Genomic DNA, 23,623 nt, shown 5'->3' on the forward strand with positions numbered 1-23,623 from the left:
TGGATAAATTAATAACTATTAATTTATTGATTAATTAATATCATTAACTGACTAATCAAAACCCCGCTTAATTAATAGATTTTGCCTGGTCCCAAGCTAGGGTATTAAATTACGAAGGTTCTACTGTATAAGTTAGGATATATGGTTCTCAATTTTATAATTAGCATGTAGGACAAAGAAAATGTTAAACTCCCCAAGCTGGATAGCCCACTTAATTAGCCATTCTGCCTGAGAGCTCGGGCTTAGTCAATACACTCTTGAGCGAAGACTTTATAATTACTTTGATCGTGTGTTGATGAGTCTAGGAGTCACTTTCTAGATTTTTCTAATCTCACGATTCCCAATAATTCTATACTGACACATAAAAATTGACACAGTCGACTAACATAGTGACGTGGCACTGCAGTATCAATGTTGCACCTGAAAAACCACCACTGCAACATCAATGTTGCACTCAGAAATATTATTACAATATCAATGTTGCTCCATGAAAAATCAATAGAATGGATGGTTTGCTATAAAAAAAAAAACATGAGAATGGAAAAATGAGAACGGAAAGATCATAATAGAAAGAGAAAAAGTGTTTTGAGAGACAGATAAGAGATTTTTAGCACTTATTTTCAGCACTGTAACTTCAATGTTGCAACATACCACGTCACTGTGTCTTGATTGTGTCATTTTTCCTGTGTCAGTATAGTATTACTCTTATGCTTAATAGTTAGTAGTTTTCTTTTATCATTCAAAATTCGTGATCCTAATAAAGATCTCTTAGTTGCATCGTTCTTTTATAAAATGTAGTGACAACACAGATGTTGTCTTAGCCGATGAAAATGGAAAGCAAATATCTATTGTTGTGTTTGGGGTTCGCTTAATTAACACAATTTCTTTGTATTAAACTTGATCTAGCGAGAGTATGATATGGAATTAACAAGTTTTCCTACTCTGCATTTCTTTATTATGTCCTTGAATTAGCTAGATGCACTATGACCTTGACTTAACTCGATCAACAACTTTGTTAGTTTTCATTAATTGTATTTTTTTTTTTCTTTTTTCAGGGTATTGATTGCAATCTCAGGTGAATGGGTTATGTTCTACTGGTTTGCAATGATCTCAGGTTAGAAGTCAAACTAAAAGTTCATCATGAGCAATATAAGCTTGATAAATATGAAGTTATCTATGGCATTGGGTTGATTACTAAAGTCCGTCTGAATAATTTCTAGGACACTTGATAAATATCACGTATTATGTTTTATTTTTACTAATTGGCATACGTGTGTATGTCGATATGTACTTCAATAGAACCATTATTGAAATTTATATTCATCTACAAAACAAATCCTTGGTGCTGAACTTTAGAACAAAAGGGCAACTTGTTCAATCATTCTAGAACTCCTTATGATGCTTAATGTTAAGGGGTTTTAGGGTTTTGGTCCTCCTAATTATAGTGTTATTAGGCTTTGGTCTGGAAATGATCGATTATTAGGTTTTGTTCCTCCTGGCCGGGTTGACCAACCATGGGCATTAGTTCACCTCCCATTTTTTGCTATTACCCAAAATACCCTTAACGTGCCTTACACGTGACTCATTGGTTTTAAAATAAAAAATATATTACACGTGTCAAAATATGGAGAATATGTTAACTAGCAATTGGAATTCAATTTTCTAATTCAAAATATGTGATGTAGCCTTGGTAATTAAGGTTGTTCTGCTGCTTATTAGTAAGGTTATTCATTGAAACAAAAATGGGGAGAAATAGATGGGGAAAAGAGAAGAGAAAGATGGGTGGAACTGTGGAAGTGATGTTGTTGCAGTCGTTGCCGCACGCTCCTAAGGTAAAGTTAGGTTAGATCAGAAGGACTAAAACCTAACACTTAAACTTATGGCCAACAATGGCTTCCTCCTTTGCTGAGTGAGAAAACACCCTCTTAGTGAGACGTCCTCTTCTAGAGAACATCCATCCCTCTCCCTATAGCCTCTCCCTTTCTACACACAATCTCTACCTCTACCTTATCTCTCTCAACCACCCTATCTCTCTCAACCTTATTTCTCTTATGCATATCATCTATATACCATCGATTACTTCAAGTCATCTGTTCCACTCCTCCATATCCCGTATTCTGTGCTTTTAATACTAATTTTTCCAGTTGTACCTTTTAGTTTTCTTCTACATTTTTTCATTTTCTCTCTTCCTTGCAGGTTATACCTGGTGATTGGTGGGGATGTCGCAGTCAGGTAGCTCGGGTAGTCAATTCTTGAACGACGAATTGAGTCCGGAGTTTACTTCGGCACTAAATCTTACTTGCAAGCAGCAACAACTACCAAAGCTCCCCGCTATTGATGATTCTATTGTAAAACTTTGGATGCTAAAAGCTTATGGCAAACTCATCACTCACAGGACATTTACTGAGAACTATATTGATCAACAATTAAAAATTCAATGGAATTTCTCAAACTTCCAGTTCCGTATAGTCAAAACAGGGCTTTTCCTTTTTGATTTCCACACAAAGAAGGAGATCGATTTTGTTCTCGAAAATGGGCCCTGGATAATTGGCGGCCATGTAATGTCCTTCAAAGCCTGGGAACAAGACAAACCTCCTGAAAAACTTAACTTCTTTGTTATGCCTTTCTGGATTCAGCTGTTCAAACTACCTTTGGAAAGATTTACCGCAGAAAATGGCAAACAGCTTGGGTCGTCCATAGGGGAGGTTCTATCAATTGATCCCCAATAATATTTTGATAATGACAGAGCTTACATGAGAGTGCGAGTTATATTACAAGCCAATCGTCCTTTACCAATATTCGCCGAAGTGAAGATCACGCTCATAACATACTAGCCTTTCCAATCAAAATTGAAAGACTAGAAGCTTTCTGCTATGAATGCAGTCGACTTGGGCATGAGAAAACAGCTTGTAGTGTGAAGGAATCAATAAGTTGGGCTAAGAACCTCATCAACAAACGAAGGTACACAAGCTGGCTCAAAGGTGGTGTCGCAAAAAAACTGAAAAATGATACACCGATGCAAAGAATGCGAATGCAAGATAAGTCTACCCAGCCTAAAGCAGTGGATCATAACTTGGACGTTCAATTGCCAAGTGGATGTGCTTCCTTGATAACCAAGTAAAACCCAAAAATTCTTGCGTCACATAATCAACTGTCAACTGAACATGGAAATCCAATTGTTCCTTCAATTAAGGATTCTGAAGAACACTTGGCAGCAGTTTTATCTCATGCAGTATCAACGTGTGACATTTTGGCTGCTGTTGAACCACTTTTATCTGAAGATCTGCCATGTGGCGAGTAGGACGAAAATCAAAATCTTCAGGTACATCTTCTGGCTCGACAAATTGATGCTATGCAAACCGATGAAGTAACCGAGGAGAGAATCATTGCTCCTGAGGAAATCTAGGAGTTGTCCTGTCTAGCAAACGGAATATCAAAAGGTAAGGAACCTCTCATCACACCAACAACCTTCGTTAATACCGGTAAGGAACCACTCATCACACCAACACTACATCAGACAAATACCATGCATATAAATAACTACCAATTTCTTAATCTCACCTTTTCAAAAGGCCTTTTTTCACTCAATCTACCTACAGACAACAACTTTATACTTACACAAGCCTCATCCAATTCCCAAGTCTAGCCCCTAGATATCTCCCCATCCAAACCTTTAAGATTTTTTAAAAGACGTCCAAAAAACATGTCTTATTATAACATCACAAGCAACTCCCCAACTTTGGTTCCCACCACACCACTCCTCTCCCTCACTTCTCGTAAGCATCCACGAGATGGCAAAGATCACAAAGTTGTTGCTAAGTACTCTCCTCCGATAAAAAAAAGAGAGACTATTTCTCGCTCCTAAAGATGCCATTAATTCAAAAGTGGTTGTGGACATACCATGCTTTGTTATGGAAAGCGACTCCAGTGATAGTGATGCTGATGAACTTGATCGTGGCAATGCTGCTGCTGCATGCAAAGAACTGGCTACTTCGATCAACCTTGAGCTGCAACTCCCCATCAATCCTCAGGTACATCTCACACCAGATTCCATTCCCTATGCATTATCACATTCTTCTGTTTATCCCACACAAGCTTCTGTGTATCTCAACCTTTTTGATGTATCTACTTACACTAAATGGCCACCTCCATCCCTTCTCTAAAAATAGCTTCTTGGAACTGTAGAGGGAGTAAAAAAGGATCTACAGTTAACTATATCATGCAACAATTCAATATCTATAAGTTTGATATTTGCTTCATTATGGAAACTAAAGCGACGGATACATATAGTAAACTGTGTTCTCAAAACCTACCCTTTACAATTAAGTTTTTTTTTCCCGCTGTAGGTCTAAGTGGCGGACTCTAGCTCATGTGGACTTCAAATCTAATTTTAAAAATTGTTTTTTCTTCTCAAAACATTATTCATGCTGAGATCTCTTTTCCTAATCATCCACCCACTATTTTTGTCTATTTTATTTATGCTCCGCCAAAACCAAGTGATAGATTTGTTTTCTGGAATCACCTACGTACACAACAGTGCTTTATGTAGGATGCTTGGCTTATGATAGGTGATTTTAACGAACTGCTCCATCCTTAGGAAAAATTTGGAAAACCGTTTCGACATACAAAAACCTCAAATGAGTTCGCAAATTTGGTTTATAATGCAAATATCAATGACATAAGTTTTTCTGAAGTCATCTACACCTGGTCAAATAACCAAAGTCTCCTCAGTCTAACAAAAGAGCGGCTAGATAAAGCCTTTTTCAATGAACAAGCTTTTCAACTTTTTCCAAATGCTTCTATTTCCTCTTATCCAATTATTCATTCTGATCATAGTATGATCCTTTTTTATTCCAATCCCAAACAACCAAAAATGCGGAAACCTTTTTACTTTCAAAGTGCTTGGGCTCATGATCCTTCATATAAAGAAATTGTCAAATAGAATTGGTTATCTCTAAACCCACCCAACACTTTTATCAATAACTTGGATGCAGTCAGAACTGGTCTCTTAAAATGGAACAAGCATCACTTCAGTAAAACTTATTTCGAGATCCAACACCTTCTACAAACTTTAAGTCAAATCCAATTAACTACGCCTACCTATAACACTTTTGCTCTAGAGAATGAGATACAAACTAAAATTAGTGAGAATAATCTTAAGCAAGAAGCCTTTTGGAGGGATAAATCCAGGTTTTTGAAGCTCTCTTTAGGTGATAATAACACTAAGTTTTTTCACAATATAACCAATGGCAGGCGAAATCAGAATAAGATTCTAATGATAAAAGATGAAAATGATAATTGGTTAAATAGCAGGACAGACATAGGTAATCACATAGTTGATTTTTATCAAACTCTATTTTCTTCTTCTAATCCCACTATTCCTGATCATATTCCTTATATAGATAATCTTATAACTGACCTGGATAATGATTTGTTAACTCAAGATCTTTCTGTATCCGAAATACATGCATCTCCTTTTGCTATGGATCTAGGTAAAGCTCATGGACCTGATAGTTTTACACCTCTATTCTATCAAGATAACTGGGATTTGATTAAAATTGATTTTATGCATGTTATCCAAGATTTTTTCCAACATAACAGTCTTATTCAAACTTTTAATCATACTAATATCACGCTAATTCCTAAAATCCCACATCCTAACAAAGTTAGTTTGTATCGTCCTATATATTAGTCCATGCAATATTGTATATAGGATTATCTCTAAAATTCTTGCTAATCGGCTTAAGCTTTTCTTAGATAAGTTGATCTCTCCTATGCAGTCTGCCTTTGTTAAACAGAGGCAAATATCTGATAACACTATCATTTTACATGAGCTACTGCAAAAGCTCAAACGGAAAAAAGCATACATGGTTGTATGGCCATCAAACTTGATATGCATAAAGCCTTTAATCAGCTTGAATGGCCCTTTGTTTTTAGAATGTTGGAGCAATTTGGTTTTTGTCAAAAATGGATCAATTGGATTGAGACTTGCTTCACTTCTACTTCTTCCTCCCTCAACCTTAATGGTTCATCTTTTGGTAAATTTTATGCATCTAGGGGCATTCGTCAGGGGGATCATTTATCCTCTTTTCTCTTCATTTTATGTTCAGAGTTTTTATCGAGAAAAATTTCTTCTCTTTTAACTTCCAAGCATATTCATGGCATTCATATTTCTAGATCATCTGTACCAGTAACTCATCTCATGTTTGTTGATGACTGTTTCATTTTCATGCGTGCTAACATAGCTGAAGCCCACCATATTTTAAATGGCATCAAACAGTACTGCGCTATGTCTAGTCAGTCGGTCAACTTTAACAAGTCTTCGTTGTTGTTTAGTCATAACTTGCATCATAAGCATAAGAATCTCATCTCTAGGATTTTAAAAATTCTGTTAACTAATACTAGCAATTCTTATTTAGGTATTGATTTTAACCCTGCCAAACCCAATCATATTAGTACCTCTAGGATTATGAAAAACGTGTTATCTAGGATACAAAATTGGAACACAAAATTTTTGTCTATGGTTGGGCGGAGTACTCTCATTAAAAGTGTTGTGTCTGATATCCCTGTTTACTCTATGCAAACTATCTTGTTTAATAAATCTTTTTGTCACAACCTGGATATGATAAGTGCTAATTTTTGGTGGGGGCATAATGAACATGGTAGTAATAAGTTGCATATGTTAAATTGGTATGCATGTTGTAGTAAGAAAAGCATGGGTGGGGTAGGATTTAAACAGTCTCTGTATCAGAATAAAGCTCTTATAGCTAAGCTATGTTGGAAGCTATTGACTGAGACTGATTTGTTATGGGTTAAGATTATTAAAGATAAGTACTTTTGACATGTTTCCTTTCTGCAAGCCAAGAAAAGTAACTCTGCTTCGAAGTGGTGGAAAAACATCATCAAGGTAAGAAATGACATCTCCTCTCTTCACTGTTGAAGGATAACAGATGGACAAAACATTGATATTTGGGAGGATAATTGGATTCCTTCTCTGCCTTTTAAGAAACCTTTTGGACCTAAACCGGATCCTATGAGATCTGTGAGGTATGTTTCTGACTTGATTGATAATATTACAAATGCTTGGAACATTAGCTTGTTAAATGAGATGTTCACTATAGATGTTAGGGATGAGATTTTACAAACTCATATTTTCTCACAAAATTTGGATCAGAATATCATTTAGACTTTAGAAAAGAATGGTATTTTCACTGTCAAATCGACATATAGTTGGTTTATAAGTCAATCTAAGGTTGGTAGGACTCTTAGGTCTTTATCAGTTGCTAAAAATACTTGGTGTTATATTTGGAAACTTCATATCCCACATTGAGTCAAAATGTTCTTGTGGAAAATGCTTAACGGCATTTTGCCAACTAGGAAAGTGTTGTTTGATCGGTATGTTTGTCATGTGTCTACCTGTCCTCGTTGTCACTATACGACTGAAAGCATTGAGCATGCCCTTTTCAGTTGTGTTCATTTAGATAAAATTTGGTTTGCCTCACCCCTTGCTATGCAATTTCATTCATGGAATCAGCAGTTTAGTGCAGATGATGTGATCACTAAAGTTATCTCTCAATGTCCCTCCAAGGATAGTACTATTTTTAACCTATCTATCTTAGCATCTACTGCCTATGGTAGATAGAAATTCTTTGGTTTTTTATCCTCGTCATAAAGTTGTTAACCCATATCAAGTGCTGGAACAAGCACGAAGGTGTATTATTCCTGCTCATTCTCCAGTGTTTTTGAAATACCTGATACCTGACTCTCATCTTCCTGACCTTTTTATGCTAGCATGTGACAGCAGTTTCGACCTTATTTCCTCACAGGCTGCTGTAGGCTACACTCTAAATAAATGGGCTTTTGACTTATGTTCTGCAGGAAGCAGGCATGTCTCAGCAAGCTCAGCATAAGAGGTAGAGCTGCAAGCAGTAAAAGTCAGATTGGAACAAGCTCGTCAGCTAAGTGTTAGCAAGGTGGTGGTTTGTTCAGATAATAAAGGCATTGTTCAAGAGCTCAATGGAGTTTTTCGGCTACAGTGTCTTGGTGTTGTGAGGATCTTTTGCATGAGATACTTAATCTCAAAGCTAGTTTTAGTTTCTGCAAAATTGTCTTTTGCCCGAGGGAGTTGATCAGACATGCCCATCTCATGGCAGCAGCAGCAACCCTTCATAATCCTCTTGTTTATAATAACTAAGTTCCTATGCCTGTGATACTTGATTTTTCTGAAGTCCAGTCACGTCTGTATGAACTATTTGCTATCTGTTAATGAAGTTAGAAACTATTTGCTAAAAAAAAATGACTAAAACCTATATGATGATAGTAACAGAAGGGCCAAAAGCTAATTAATGTGTACTGTTTTGCAAGATTGTCAATTGTGCTATGAAGAAAGCCACTATCCTTCAACATGTTCATACTTTGGCATTCACTGTGATTATGCTCTGTGTTGTGGATTTATGAGAGTTGTGGTAGGTCGCAAGAATCAAGGAATTAGGCAATTCAAGTATCTCAAGTGTTCTCATTCTAGTTGTGATTTTGTGAAATGGATATACTTTGACAAAGAGGTATACCACTAAATTTGTAACATGTGCAAGGAACAATTAGAAGTTTGTGAAGAGTGTGAGTTGTGCACGTACTGGTTGTCATCTTCCTAATAGTTGTGTCAAGAGTGCGTGAGACTTGTGATAATGAACGCTATGTGTAAGCTGTTGAATGCAGTGTGTGCTACTGTATGTGTAATGTGTGTGGATGTAGTGCTATCAAGTACTCTATCAACTCCATAAATGAAGTTGTATGTTTTCAAATAGTCTTTCTAACATAAACATTACATAACACGATGTGCATTCCCCTTAACATATCAAAACAAACATAGCACAGTAATAAGATCTTCAACACAAAAACCATAGCACTATAGTCAATCAGAGCACTGTGATAAGATTCTTGAAAACAAAAAATAGACAAAATGACAGTCCAACAACAAGTGATGTGATCTCACTGGGTTTGAGTTAAAGATTCATTGAAGCAAGGAGTAGATGAATTCCATGGTGTACTTGGTGTCTGAACATGACCACCACCATCATCCTCTCCACCAAACTAGTAATGAAACCCCCTTGATCCTCTTCTTCCACTTGGTGGTCTTCTTCAGTTCTTCCCCAAGGTGTTCTCCCTCCCCTGTTGCTTGCTCCTCCACTTGGTGCTCTCCCTCCTCTTCTAGCTCTTGGCGCTTGTTGGCCAACATCATGTATAACACCCCATTTTTTTTATTGTTATTTATTAGTTCCTTTTTACTATAAAAAGAATAAGTAAGAGCATCTCTGGGTGGTGGTAGCATACTCTTCATATTTAAAGAAAAAGTTTGAAGAAGTTGGTCGCAAATTTTGACCAACTCTAGGTGGTCACAAATTGCGCCCGCAAAATTTATTGTAGACCCCACCTTGTGCGATATTATCGCGTGATATGCTTAATAAAATGTCACGCGACAGTCGGACTTTTGTCATTTCACAACTTTTTTTTCAACTTAGTTTATCTAGTTCTAGCAAAAAAATGAATTCCGACGACGAATACGTCTATAATAACCAAACACGATGGAGTGGTGACGGTGAGGAAGAAGAAAACAGTGGTAATAGTGCATATGTTTGGAACAATCCCATTGGTGATCTAGATGATGAACCAACCACTTCTGGAGCTGGAAATCAGGGAGCTGAGGCTGACGATCCATTACTGCTTCAGTATCAGCAAGTCGATTTTGAATTTCCTGCTGAGGCTATTGATTTCAACCATCTTAGGCCGGTGTCTATGAGGTTTCATGATAGGCATGTCTCAAGAGTTGTTCTTAAATTTTAATTTCATATATTAGTAGTAGTAGTAGTTAATTTTAGTAGTTAAATACGTACATTTTTATTTTTATTTTATTAATTTTAGTTTCATTTTGCGTACATCAGAGATGTGTTATGTATCAGGTTCGGTGCACTCCACGTGCGCTTAAGACGTGGTGGGATGATATTAAAAAAGTCGGTGCACTTGACCATATTAGAGATGCAATTTTAACGACTCCCTTTGGTCATCTAGTTGACATACCTTACAATAAGACTGACATTCAGGGAGTTATTAATGGTTTAGTTGAGAGATGGTGGGATAGTACACATACTTTTCACTTCCCTCAGGGAGAGTTGGGCTTCACTCCATTAGATTTTTGCATGATATCTGGTTTGAGTATAGGATTAGGTAATCCATTGAGATGTAGCATTGAATTCCAGAGTTGTGCCCAAATGATGACTTTCTTCCCTTGTCTGACCGAGGAGTCATATGACAGTGCTGGTGTTAGGATTTCTGGTATCAAGGCTGTATACATTACACCGTTGACTACTGATTCAGGGTTGTAGTTTTTGATAAATTATTTGTCACTTGATTCTGATGTCGGTCAAGCACATGTTGATGAGTATGTAAGAGCTTTTTGTATATATTTGATGGGCGTCTTCTTTTTTCCTTCTGGCCATTCCACGATTAACTTGGGGTATCTAGCCAACTTTGAGCACTTGCATGAGTTGGGCGGTATTGATTTTGGTAGAGCCATATACTGTCATTTGTTGTGTTGTTTAGATAGGGCTTCTCGGCAAACTGGTGTTGTTAGTAATCCCCAGATGGAGGGTTTGTCATTCTCTTAGAGGTATGGTTTTATGAGTATTTCCGTGCTGCAAATCCTATCCTCACAGAGTATACCGATGAGAGGCCTAGGCTCAGGGCTTGGCACGGACCTCATCGAGCTCGTCTAACCAGTGAGATCAGTCATAACATAACTTCTGTCCGAACCCAGATCGAGCTTAGCACACAGGCTTCTATTGTTTGAAGGCCTTGGCAGACATATGTGCACCTCGGCGTGAATGACTGTAGATACGTATTGTTCATTTCTCATAGGAGGATGGTATGCACTTGTGGGAGTGATATGGAGTGGTATTTAGGGGATAGATGTTACAGACAGCTCACACCATACTTTGGTATCCCCCCTGATCTGCCTACCCATGTATCAGAGGCTAAGGACATGACCATACAGCAAGTCATCGAGATTAACGTGCATTGGAGTTGGGTACATGCTTCTGACCTAGTTACATTGCAAACTTATGAGCAATACTACCGTTATTGGTTTAGGGTATCTATTGGTCATTTTCTTCCAGATGTGGGTCGTACATGCAACATTCATACGGTTAGCAATTTGGGTGTCAGACGTGAATTCCAAATTGGCCAGGCATCACAACCGACGTTTCAGCATGGACCTGTACACACATTTGTTCCAGCGCCAGATCCCCCTCAGTCAGAGTGGCCTTGGGTTTTCAGTTTGAGTGATCTGAGTGGCCAGACGATTTACCAGCCCATTTCTTCTATTGATGACACTCGCGTCGTACAATTAGAGCCTGACCTTGGACATCTACCTCTGGTAATTATTTTTATTGGTTTTGGTTTATTATTTTTGTTTATTATGAAAATGTCATAAATTATTAATGAATAATTATTTCAGGATGAGCTACGCATGAGATATGAGACATCCCTTCATGTAAATAATGGCTTACGCTCCTCGGTATTCGCCTATAGTGTTGAGAGAGAGAGACTTCTTTCCCAGGCTCATGTGGATTATGACGATTTGCAATGCCAGGTTGATGAGTTACAGACTCAGATTCAGCGCACAAGGGTGAGTTCATCACATGGACAGACGGAGAGTTCAGCAGAAGGACAGTCGAGGAGGAGTTCACGGCAGAGGAGGCGATGTAGGAAGTGAGGACTTGATTATTTATGTTGTGTATTATTATTATGTTGTGTGATTTAGAATTGTTCATTTGATCATTTTGATAAGTTCTAATTTACTTCCTTTGATTTAGCAAATGAATTGCAATTTTTATTAATAGAACGACAACTAATACATGATTGCAAAAACATAAAATAAAAATAAATAAATAAAAGACAACTATTACATATCACCCTTATTACATACTACTAGAGTTACTATAGTTATCAAGCCAATCATCATTTTCTTCATCATTGGCTTCTTCGTCGTTGGAAGCTTAATTTGTACTACTTGATCCAGCTTTTTTTTTTTTTATATTTAGCTACAATTGCATCTTGTTGTAGCTCTAAAACCCTTCACAAACGAGGATTGACTTTGTCGAGTGACATTGCCAACAATCTAGTCTCATTTTCCTCCTCTCTAACACGGAGTTTTTCTTGCTTCAAAAATAATTTTTTTTGTGTCTTCTCTTGCTTCGATTTCATCATACTTTGAAATTGCCCATTTAGAATCTCTTCTTTATTTCTTCGAATTTCTTTAAAAGCTTCAAGAAATTCATCCATATTTTTAACAGTGGATGCAACATTACCCTCGATAGCAGAAGCAACTTTCTTGTTCTTTTCAATTTCTTTGCTCTGCTTCCTACCGACCGACCTCTCCAAAAAACCTTCAATACTGCTAGGATCGTATTCCGAGTACAGTGAAGGTGAAGGGGTAGAGTAAGGCGTTGAAGGGGTTGGGGGTTGAGGGTGAAGAATCGAAACCTTCAACATCTCCAGATCTTGCTTTCTTCTTTGGTCTAGGAGCAAGCGTTTCGTTGCGTAACTGAGTTATTTACCACTTTAATGTATTTTTGACTAGATTATTATAACAAATTTTCCATATCCATGGTTTCCCAGTAGTAGCCGCATAAGTTGCTGCCGCGTCTGAAAGCTACGTTTATTAAAAAAAAAATCAATATCAAGTAGTATATAAAACGAAGTATAAACGAATCTTACAATGTCTTCACGTCCCCACCTGCTTGGAGGTTGTTCTTCAAGCTTTCTTAGTATAGCATTATATTTGTTGAAGAACGGTAAAATAATCGCCCAACGTTGTGAGACTCCCTTCCACTTACGATTGTGGTCAAAACCTTGAATTTGATTCATCCTAGCCATAATTCGTTCCCAATAAACTTGTCCCGATTGCTCATTCCCAATTATAGAACCTTCTCCAATCTCAATCCACGCTCTAGTAAGAGCAATATTTTCTTCATTTGTCCAACTTTGACCCCTTCCTTGTTTTGGTTGTGACATTGAGAGTGTTGTGTGTGAAATGGTTGAGAGTGTTGTGTGTGAAAATGAAGAAGGAGATGAGTGTAGATATATGGATGTAGAAATTCGGCCGTTTTTTGCCCTTTTTTTCCCGTTGGAGCACGCACCAGTAGTTGTGGCACGCGACAGTAGTAGTGGCGCGCAGTAGTAGTGGTCAAAGTAAAAAAAAAGGGGGGCGACATTTGAAATGGCGCGCGATATTACTATTGTCACTCCGCATCCGCATCCAAATTGGCAAATTTGCGAACAAGCAGGTGATGCGACCGTGAATGAGACCACCTAGAAATGGAATTCCGAGATATTCCGAACTTTTTCTTCAAATATAAAGAAAAAGGCAGGTTATACTACCACCTAGAGATGCTCTAATATTAATATTATAATAATAAAAAGAGGGGATAAAGATTAAATAGGAAATAGAGAAACATGGGTAGAGAGAGAGGGTTCGGTTCCTTTCCTATTTTTCAGGGGCTTTTGAAAAAAAAACAAAACATAAAGAGACGTGCTAAAAATAAAGTAGGGTATTTAGCTTTTGGGCCACATTATAAATGGGTAATATGCAGTTGGTCACCAATTGTTCGTTTATTAGCTATTGGGCCAAAATTGACAGTTAACTGCGTTAACTTTGCGTTGACCATGACTGAACTGTTGGTCTGAAAAACTGAGTTTTTGTAATACCTAAAACACCCCTCGCATGTGTCTATGATGTGAAATTTGAAATCAAACAAAAAAATGGTAAAATTAAGATTTGATCCAACGGCCCCAATCAATATAGTCGTTAGAAGTTGTCTTCTTCCACTCCCTATATATTTCGACCATGGGAGCCTACCTTCAAACATACACTTAAAAAATACACTTAAAATCCTTTCAAACATACACTTAAAAAAATGGGTGGAAGTGAAATGGTGGTTCTCTCTCCTCCAAAGGTAAGTTTCTCACCTTGTGACCTGTTCGACCTTTCTCTTTAATGGCAGTTCAGTTGGACCAAACGCAAAATAAACAATTTTAATTAGGACTAATCCCTAATGTGGTAGATCATTGTTGCCACTAATCCCTAATATGTGTTTTTTCAGGTCTGCCAATTTTGCAAGGAAGAAGGGCATCATGCCTCAACATGTACTTACATAGGTGTTCACTGCCCTAAAGCTTGGTGTTGTGGGTTTATGTGTGTGATTTTACAGTATAACAAGGCTAGTACCCTAGAAACCAAGTTACTTAAATGCTCATTCGAGGCTTGCAGTATTGTGCAAGAGATCTACTCCAACAAAGAGGTGCTTCAAAGTTGCCAATTATGTAAAGAAGAATTTCCTCTCTGCAAGAGCTGTCACTTGTGCCCACAATGTCATTTACCTACTAGTACTTGTGAGTGAGTGAGTGAGGGGGGAGTGAGTGTGTACTCAGTGCAACATGAATAAACATGATTTTCTAACAAAAATAAAGCGAGTTAAACCTGTATTGATAATTGATCATTTGAACTTCCATAATTTAGTCTGCATAGGTGAACTTCCATAATTTAGTCTGCAAAAGTGAACTTCCATAACTTCCATAATCGATCATTCTGCAAAAGTGAACTTCCATAAAGCATACAAAATAACAAAAAATATGTGATGCCCATAAATAGCCACGAAAGCAGCATTGCCAATTTTAACAGAGTACCTCAAATAAATAGAGTGTCTCAACTAAGCAACATGTTGGCCTACACTACTGAGGTTGGGATTGAGTAAGAGACTCACTTAACACAATGCAAGGTGTAGATTGTCCTGGTGTCGAGGGTGGTTGTGAATCTTCACCCAACCACCAGCCCAAGCGTCTACCACCTCCTCTACCTGTACCACTTCTTGTTCCATATCTCCTAACATTTGCAGCTTCAGCTCTACCAGTTCTTCCACCTTTCCTTACTTCAGGGACTTGCAGATTCTCAGCTTCAGGTTCAGCTTCAGGGACATCAATCACTGGGTGCAAATTCACATGTTGGCCTGCACCTCTCCTACCACCAGCTCTACCAGCTCTTCCACCTCTCCTTGCTCTAGGGACATCATTTTGTAGATTCTGAACTTCAGCTTCAGGGAAATCAACCACTAGCTGCACATTCACATTATTATCCCCACCTCTTCTTCTACCACCACCTCTAGTTCTTGTAGGGCTATCATGCCCACCTTCTGCCACCACCTCTTCTGCCCGTTCACCTTCATTGTTCTTCGCATTCCCAACTTCAAGTTTAATGTCTTCAGGTTCATTGGCTTCATCTGTTTTTCTTGATTTCTTTGATGGTTGATCTTTCCCTAGTGGACATGTCCTCTTATTGTGCCCTGGTTCAAGACATTTCTTACACTTTCTCTTACTTGTTGCCTTCTCTTCATCATCACCTCTTATCCTCTGTTTTTTAGGTCTACCTGGATGTCTCTCGAGTGGTGGAGGTTATACAACATCTTCTGGTTTAACCTGTCATATAACAATACATAAGAATCCCAATGGAGAATTGGAAATATGATTGATAAGACAAATCCAAAAGTACCTTGCCCCAATCCTCTTCATTGTCAAATGGAAATATATAACCACCATAAGTTGCTCTGAATGCATTCACATGATAAAATGGACTGCAATACCTGTTAATATTGAATATCTTACTAAATAGCAACTAAATAACATTTGAATGGTCCTACTAAATAGCAACTAAAAATATACCTTGCCCAACTTTCTTTTTTTGGCCTGAATGGTCTGATCACAGCTATAGCATGCACACATGGAATCCCAGTCATTTGCCAAACTATACAAGCACACTCTTGTTTAACCAAATCCACAACAAATATTTTTTCACTTTTTATGTTGATGGCACAGTATCCAGTTTGTGAGACTCTTGAAACCTTATACCTGGTGTACTTCTTCTCAAGTCTTTCAATCACATCTCTAACAGCTAGTATTAACTCATTATCTGCCATCTCACATGCAAGCTCTCTTCTCTAATGCAACAAGCCCATAACAGCCAAGTTGTATTTGTCCACAAATTGAAGCAAGGGTCTGTCCCTAATTTTTAGGATCCAACTGTGAAATGACTCACTAAAATTGTTTGTTATAGCATCACATTTTGATGTCAAATCAAAGTGTGATCTAACCCAACAATTTAAGGATTCTCTTTCTAACCACTTCTTTGCATCTGGCTCCTCCTCCTCCAACTGATCCATAAATGTTACATGCTCAGGTACTTTGTATGCCTTTGTTGCACCCCAACTTAGACTTTGCAAGTAATCACCCTTGAATTATGACTTGAAATTCTTATACATATGTCTAAAACAAAATCTGTGAACAATAAAGGAAATAACCCATTCTTATACATGCAATCTGTAATAGGATAACAACTATAATATGAATGTAAGTTTGGTTGTACCTGTGATTTGCAAAAGGAAAGTTGAAATCAACAGCATCTATAAGCCCTTTCTGCCTATCTGATATGAATGTAAGTTTCTCTGGGTATTTGCTCAAATGAGGTTTCAGATTCTTCAAGAAATCATTCCATGTACACTTATCTTCACCTCTGCATATATATATACCAAGAGGAAACAGCCCATTCATAGCATCTAATTCAATGGCACTTAATACACAACCCCCATACTTACCTTTCAGAAAGCATCCATCTAGACCAATTATTGGTCTACATCCTTGAACAAATCCATCAAGTGCAATAAACTCACCATCTTGATCCCTTTACCACTTTGCCAATGATCCTTCATTCCTCTTAAGTATTTGTGCTTTCAGTTATACTATCTTGTGGTAACTAGTTTCATAGTTACCATTGATCCTCTCAAGTACTCTAACTTTAGCCTGCCAAGCAGTATAATAAGAAATATCAACCCCAAACTTATCCAACACTTCCAAAATTAGGTATATGGGTGTCATCTGTGGATGAGATCTTAGAAACCCTTCCAACTTATCAGCTACCCATCCACATGTTGCTTGTGCATTCTTATTTTTTCCATCGGCCTCACAACTGTGAGTCTCCACATAGTTCCTCAACTTGAAAGTGTGTTTGTCACTCATCACAGTGCAATACACACTCCATCCATATTCTGGGTCCTTACACTTCAAGTGGATTCTGGCCTTGTTATTTCTAACTTGAACATAACTAAACTTCTGATATATTGCTAGGTTCTTCATAAACTCCCTACACTCTTTAAATGTTCTCCATTCCATTTTAGGCAGCAGTTGCAATTTCACTTCTGTGGTTCCATTTCCTTCTATTCTCTCATGTTCTTCATCTGCATATAAATTCTTTGGTAACTTCACAAAAGCACTGATGTCATCATCCTCATCATTATTATCCTCATCCAAATCAGGTTGCTCATCCACCAAATCAGGTTCTTCACCTTCACTGTCCCTGTCTATAGGGTTAGGCACAAAATCAACATCTTCCTCATCAGAAGAAGCTTCACTAACATAAGCAGTACTTAGCTTAATACTAGGACCATACTCATCTCCCACTTGTATAAACATATCAACCTCATCATCCTCATTGACTCCACCATCACAATCTTCCACTTCATTGTCAACCAAGTCTTCAAATGTCACACTACTATCAATCACAGTTGTCCAGTCCTTTAGAACATCTTCTGCAGTGAGTTGAGGTTCCACCATACCTTCAGCTTCAAAATAGAGTTTTTTGGCTTTCATTGGTGTTGTAGGTGTAGGATGACGTCTTGGTGACTTTCTTAGCTGAGCAATGGTCTGATTTGGAGCTTTTGGTGTTGTTGGGGTTGTGGAAGGAACATGGTTAAGCCTAGGTGATTTTCTAACTTCAGACACAACCACCCTTTGTTTTTTTGTTTTTGGTGTTGTTGGGACTGTTGAGTTAAGGTTAAGCCTAGGTGATTTTCTCACTTCATGGTTGCTTTGGTTTGTTGCTTTTGGTGTTGATAGGATTTTGGGCTGTTTGTTGGATGTTGGGGGCTTCAAGGGCTTATTGACACTGGGCTGGGCTTGACTTGGTTGTAGGCTATCTTCAAAACTTGATGTGGTTACAAACAAATGATACCTCTTATCCCTTTCAGGTTTAATCAAATCCCACATTTTCAACATATCCTTATCATTATTGAAGTAAGTCAGATGTCCCCTAGAAATGAATTTGACACATGACACTGGTTTGTCATCCCCAAACTACTTATGTATCTCCTTGAACAAATCAAGATAACACATCTTTTCACCATTTACCTCATAGTCACACCTCTCCACACCCCTATACATAGAGTAATTAACCTTCCCGGGTGTAAAAGGCATCCAAAAACCATCATAGTGCAACACAAACACCCTATCACCTTTCAGAGTTCCCATAACATATACAACCACACTATTGGAACATAAAATGAAAATAAACTATATAAATCAACAATGGAATAAACTTCATAACATTTATAAACTTCATAACATTCATAAACTTCAAAACATTTATAATCCATAATAAAGTACATTACAATCCATAATAAAACATAGGGCTAAAACATAAACATAAAGACCCGGCCCTAAACATAAAGGCCTTAAACATAACAAGCAAAAGCATGACACCTTACAGCCATTGTACCAAACATAACACCATCACATTGAAACAAGAATAACATCACTTCCTCTTATTCTTCAGTGCAGTCTGCATAGCTTTATACTCCTGGGGACACATCAAACCCTGCACAACCACTCTAGGTTGTGCTTGACTTCCCCCTCCAACAGGTTGTGCTTGACTTGAACTTCCCTCACCCTTAACCTTAACCTGAGCCTCATCCTCACCCTTAGCCTCACCCTCCCCAACAACATTTGGATTACTTATTGCATCAAGCCAATCCAGATACTCCAAGTCATGCTCAGATAGATCCTGGTCATCATCAGAATCAAATGGAGGTAGTCCTACATCAACCCTGTCTGCTTCTTTCTTGTCCCTATATTCAAATATGTGATCATGGACTTCTTCACGAGTTACATCATCACCATGTTCATCAACATAAGCTCTAACAGCCCTAACCTCATCCTTTGCCCAATTGTTATACCCAAATCTACAAACAGACATTAAATGGTCTGGATACTCCTCACCTCTCTTTTGTTTTGGACCCTTGCCCTTGCCCTTTATACCCTTGCCTTTACTTTTTCCCATTTGATAGGTCTGTGAGACAACAACCAACAAGTGAACATTGTGTTACATTTTTTAAACATTACCCAAAAGGTGCTACATTTTTTAAACAGTAAAATAATGTGGCAACAAACTACTATATACCTCTAATTGATCAATATAAAATATATTAAAAAAATGTACCTATAGTATTCCAGATTACTTAAAAAGCCCAAATTTTTTGTATTAAAAATTAGGGTTTGGGACCATTACAGTATTTAAGAATTAGGGCTTGGGACCACAACATAATAAACAATTAGGGTTTAGGTCAATTTTTTAATTGATAATTAGGGTTTGGTCCAGAAAGACACCCACATACTTCTTTAAACAAACAAACATTCAAACCATGCAAAACAGTATAAACAATTGAACAAACGTAACTAAATTGAAAAAGGTTTAGTTTTTACTTACAAACTAACTTTCTTAAGCTTGAATGCACAGATCAGATCTACAAGTCCAGTCTATCTTCTCCAAAGCTACCACATTTAGGCAAATTGGCATATTTCACCCTCGAACTTGTCAAGTTTTACCACTTACCCCCCTAAAGTTCAGTTTAGGCAATTTTAACCCTGTACTTGTAAAACGTATCCACCTTCATATTTCCGGTTCATTTTCGGCACCTGAAGAGTGGCGTGGATTAATTTTTTTCTTACGTGGAATTTCTAATTTTGAGATGTATCAAATTCTTGCACACTCAGCACACTCTGGTCAAGTCAAGTCAACAAAGACATGAGAAAATCACGTGACCTACAACAAAACCACTTTCGCTACACAAAAAAAAATTATTCCCTCTCAGATTTTCTATCCCCAAATCCCCAAATACCTAATTTGAAACCCTAATTCACAAATTTTCAAATTGAAACCATGGAAAATCTAAATTGAAACCCTAGTTCACTGTTGTTGATCAAACTCATCATTTCTCGCTCAAACTCTTCATTGTTGTTTGCTCAAATTTTAGATGTCTTTTTGTTGAATCACGACTGAAGTAAGTAAATGTTTGATTATATGATATGTCCATAGTAATTTGCGTTATATAAATGTTAATTGTGCATCTTCTGATGTTAATTTCATTACTTAAATGAAGTGGATCTTTTTTTATCTTAAGCGTACATCATGGTGGGACTTTTGTGCGTAGCCCCAATTTGCAGTATGATGGGGGAGAAATGAATTGTTCTTATGAAGATATGAATGCTAAAATGACATACCTTTATCTCAGAAATATGGTAAAGGATTTTGGTTATCCTCCTAGTAGTATAGCTGAAATTTAATTTAACACTCCTGGGGTGGAATTAGAAAATAGGTTAAGGCCACTTAGGACTGATAGTGATGTAAGCTCAATGGTAAAAGAGGCTGATGTATTTGGGAACATAGAAGTTTATGTTATACACAAGCAATCTGATGATAGTGATGCTAGTGATGATAGTGCTTCTCAGAGTGATGCTGAAAGTGAAGTTGGTAGTATAGACAATGTGAGTGATGAAGAGTTACTTGAGGTTAGGCATATGAGGGTTGAAATGAAGAAGTGTAAGCAGATCATAGATGAAAATGGTGAATGGGCTAGTCAAACTGCTGCAGATGACATAAATGGTGAAGGGGCTAGTCAAACTGCTGCAGATGACATAAATGGTGAAGGGACTAGTGCTCCTCCTGATGTGGTTCCTGATGTGGCATTGTCTGAAGAAACAGAGCACACTGGGTATGACAGTGAGTATGGAGAATATGGAGATTACAGCCCATCAGAGAGTGATTAAGAAGATGAAGCAGTAGAACAAGAGGTTTGTAGAAAGAAAAAGAAGAGTTAGCCCACATTTAATACAAAGACAAATATGTTTGCAATTGAACCTGCTTTGGGTATGAGGTTTACAAGTAAATATGAGTTCAAGGACTGTCTAAGAGATTATGGAGTGGCAAATGGTTACCCAATTAAGTTTATAAAGAATGAATCAAACAGGGTAACTGCTATTTGTGGTGAAGGATGTAAATGGAGATGTCATGCCAGTCCAATGCAAGTTGACTGTAGCTGGCAAATTAAATCACTAAATGATTTGCATGAATGTAATAGGGATTTCAATGCCAAATTTTGCAATGCTAGATGGCTTTCTAAGAAGTACAAGACTCAAATCCTTGCCAACCCTAGGTGGAAGCTAGAGGACTTTGTAGCTTCTGTTTTGCATACATATGCAAGCAATGTTTCATTGAATCAATGTTCCAGAGCTAAGAAGTTTGCATTGGGGGAGAGGGATTTAGTTATGATAGATCACTATGCCAAGGTTTATGATTATGCTCATGAGTTGCTGACAAGAAATCCAGGTAGTACTGTTAGAGTGCAGGGTGAAAGTGTTACAAATGAGCTTAATTCACCAAAATATTTTAGAAGGTTTTATGTATGCCTAGATGCTCTAAAAAAGGGATGGGTGCATTGTAGACCTGTGATAGGGTTGGATGGTTGTTTTTTGAAGGGTTATATAAAGGGTGAATTGTTGTTGATACCGTGGGTAGAGATGGGAATAATCAAATGTATCCAATTGCATGAGCTGTAGTTGAGGGTAAAACAAAGATTCTTGGTTACGGTTTGTGAATTTGTTGGTTCATGACATTGGTGTGGCAGATGGGTTTGGGTGGACTATTATATCGCATAAAACGTAAGGGGTTGGTTGATGCAAAGGTACACTTTTGCCATTAGCGTAACACAGTGTTGTGCAAGGCATGTATATGCCAATTTTAGGAAGAGATTTAATGGTTCTATGTTAAAAGGACTTTTTTGGATGACTGCTAGAAGTACCACCATTCCAGTTTATGAGAGGAACATGAAAAGGATTGAATTAGTGTCACCGATGCACAGAAAGTACTTGAGGACCAAACAAAATCCAGAACAGTGGTGTAAAGCTTTTCAGTTGGATACATCTTCTTGTGATGCAGTTGAGAACAATATGAAGGAGTGCTTTAATAGTTGTATTATTAGAGCAAGGCTCAAGCCCTTAATTCATATGTTGGAGGACATCAGGATTTATATAGTAAAATGGGATGCAAAAAAAGGGAAGCAATGCAGAAGTGGACTGATGTGTTTGCTCCAAGAATTAGGAAAACCATTGAAGAAAACAAGATGGCAAGTAGAGACTGGTTGTGCATATACCATGGGGCTGAAGATTTTCAGGTTAGTAATGAGAATGATGGATATTCAGTTGACCTAAGAAAGAGGATTTGCAGCTGCAGAAAGTGGATTCTTACTGGGATTCCATGTTGTCATGCAATTTCTGCCATCTTTAAAGCTACCAAGAGGGTGGACAATTTTGTGCAGACATGGTATAAGGTTGAGACAATTAAGCATGCTTATGAAGAACATATAAAACCTTTGAATGGAGAAGTACAATGGGTGAAGACCAAATGTATAAAAGTGTTGCCTCCAAAGGCAAAGAGAATGCCTGGTAGACCCAAAAGAAATAGGAGGAAGGACCCATATGAGCCACCAAAGAAGGGACCACAAATTTCAAGGAGAGGGAAACATATGAGGTGCTCTAACTGTAAGGAGATGGGGAATAACAAGAAAGGATGCAAAGAACCTATTGCACCAACTCAAAGGCAACCTAAATTGACTGTAAGTGGTTATTTTATTATTTCTATTTTTATTTTGGATATTTACATTATTTACTTATATTGTTGTTTGGGTTATTTTGGATATTTATATCTACTCGAAAGTGAAAAGAAAAAACAAAGAGGGGAACACAAGTGCACCACCACAAAAGAGATCAAAGAAGAAACAGGTATCAATAATGCCATTCTTATCTTTAAACATATGATGTTTAATTTCTTTAGTTTTGGGTCAATAATGCTTTTTTTGTAGGCCCCAAGTATTGCAGCTCCAAGTACTACATCTCCAAGTGCAACAGCTCCACCTTCCAGTGCAACAGCTCCACCTTCAAGTGCCCCCACAAGTACAGCAACTCCACCTCCAAGTGCCCCCACAAGTACAGCAGCTCCACCTCCAAGTACCCCCACAAGTACAGCAGCTCCAAGTAATACACCTCCAAGTACAACAACTCCACCTCAAAGTAAAACAAATCCTAAAAGCAGATCCAAAAATGATATGGTATTGCTCTATTTCTAGTAGTATCATGTACTTCCTTTATTTGTCTCTGAGTACACTTCTTCTTCTCTTTTACAACTTCTTAGTACTTCCTTTACAACTCCTTTATTTGTCTCTGCTTCACTGTGTACTACCATATATAGCCTAACTTGCTATGTGTAGAAAATTAAAGTTTGCTAGAAATCATAAATTTATAACTTGTTTAAGAGAAAGCAGAGACTTAAAAAGTAAAGCGGCTTGGAGCTTTTAAAAATGAAAGCTGATAACACTACATTTATAAGAGGGAGACTTAAAAGTATAAGAGAATGTGG

At 37.6% G+C, this 23,623-nt stretch overlaps 1 protein-coding gene across 1 annotated transcript; it reads left to right on the forward strand.

Moving 5' to 3' along the window:
- Nucleotides 1-21,054: 21,054 nt before the first annotated feature.
- Nucleotides 21,055-21,768, forward strand: LOC147492222 (uncharacterized). The gene has a single exon (XM_086567446.1). The coding sequence runs from the start codon at nt 21,055-21,057 to the stop codon at nt 21,766-21,768; it is 714 nt and encodes a 237-aa protein (XP_086423572.1).
- The last annotated feature ends 1,855 nt before the right edge of the window (nt 21,769-23,623 follow it).

The sequence above is a fragment of the Coptis chinensis genome, chromosome 6 (assembly GCF_015680905.1).
Source record: "Coptis chinensis isolate HL-2020 chromosome 6, ASM1568090v1, whole genome shotgun sequence".
NCBI lineage: Eukaryota > Viridiplantae > Streptophyta > Magnoliopsida > Ranunculales > Ranunculaceae > Coptis > Coptis chinensis.

Excerpts from the sequence above, each read along its gene's own strand:
- LOC147492222 (XM_086567446.1), top strand. The coding sequence starts at position 21,055 with ATGTTTGCAATTGAACCTGCTTTGGGTATGAGGTTTACAAGTAAATAT.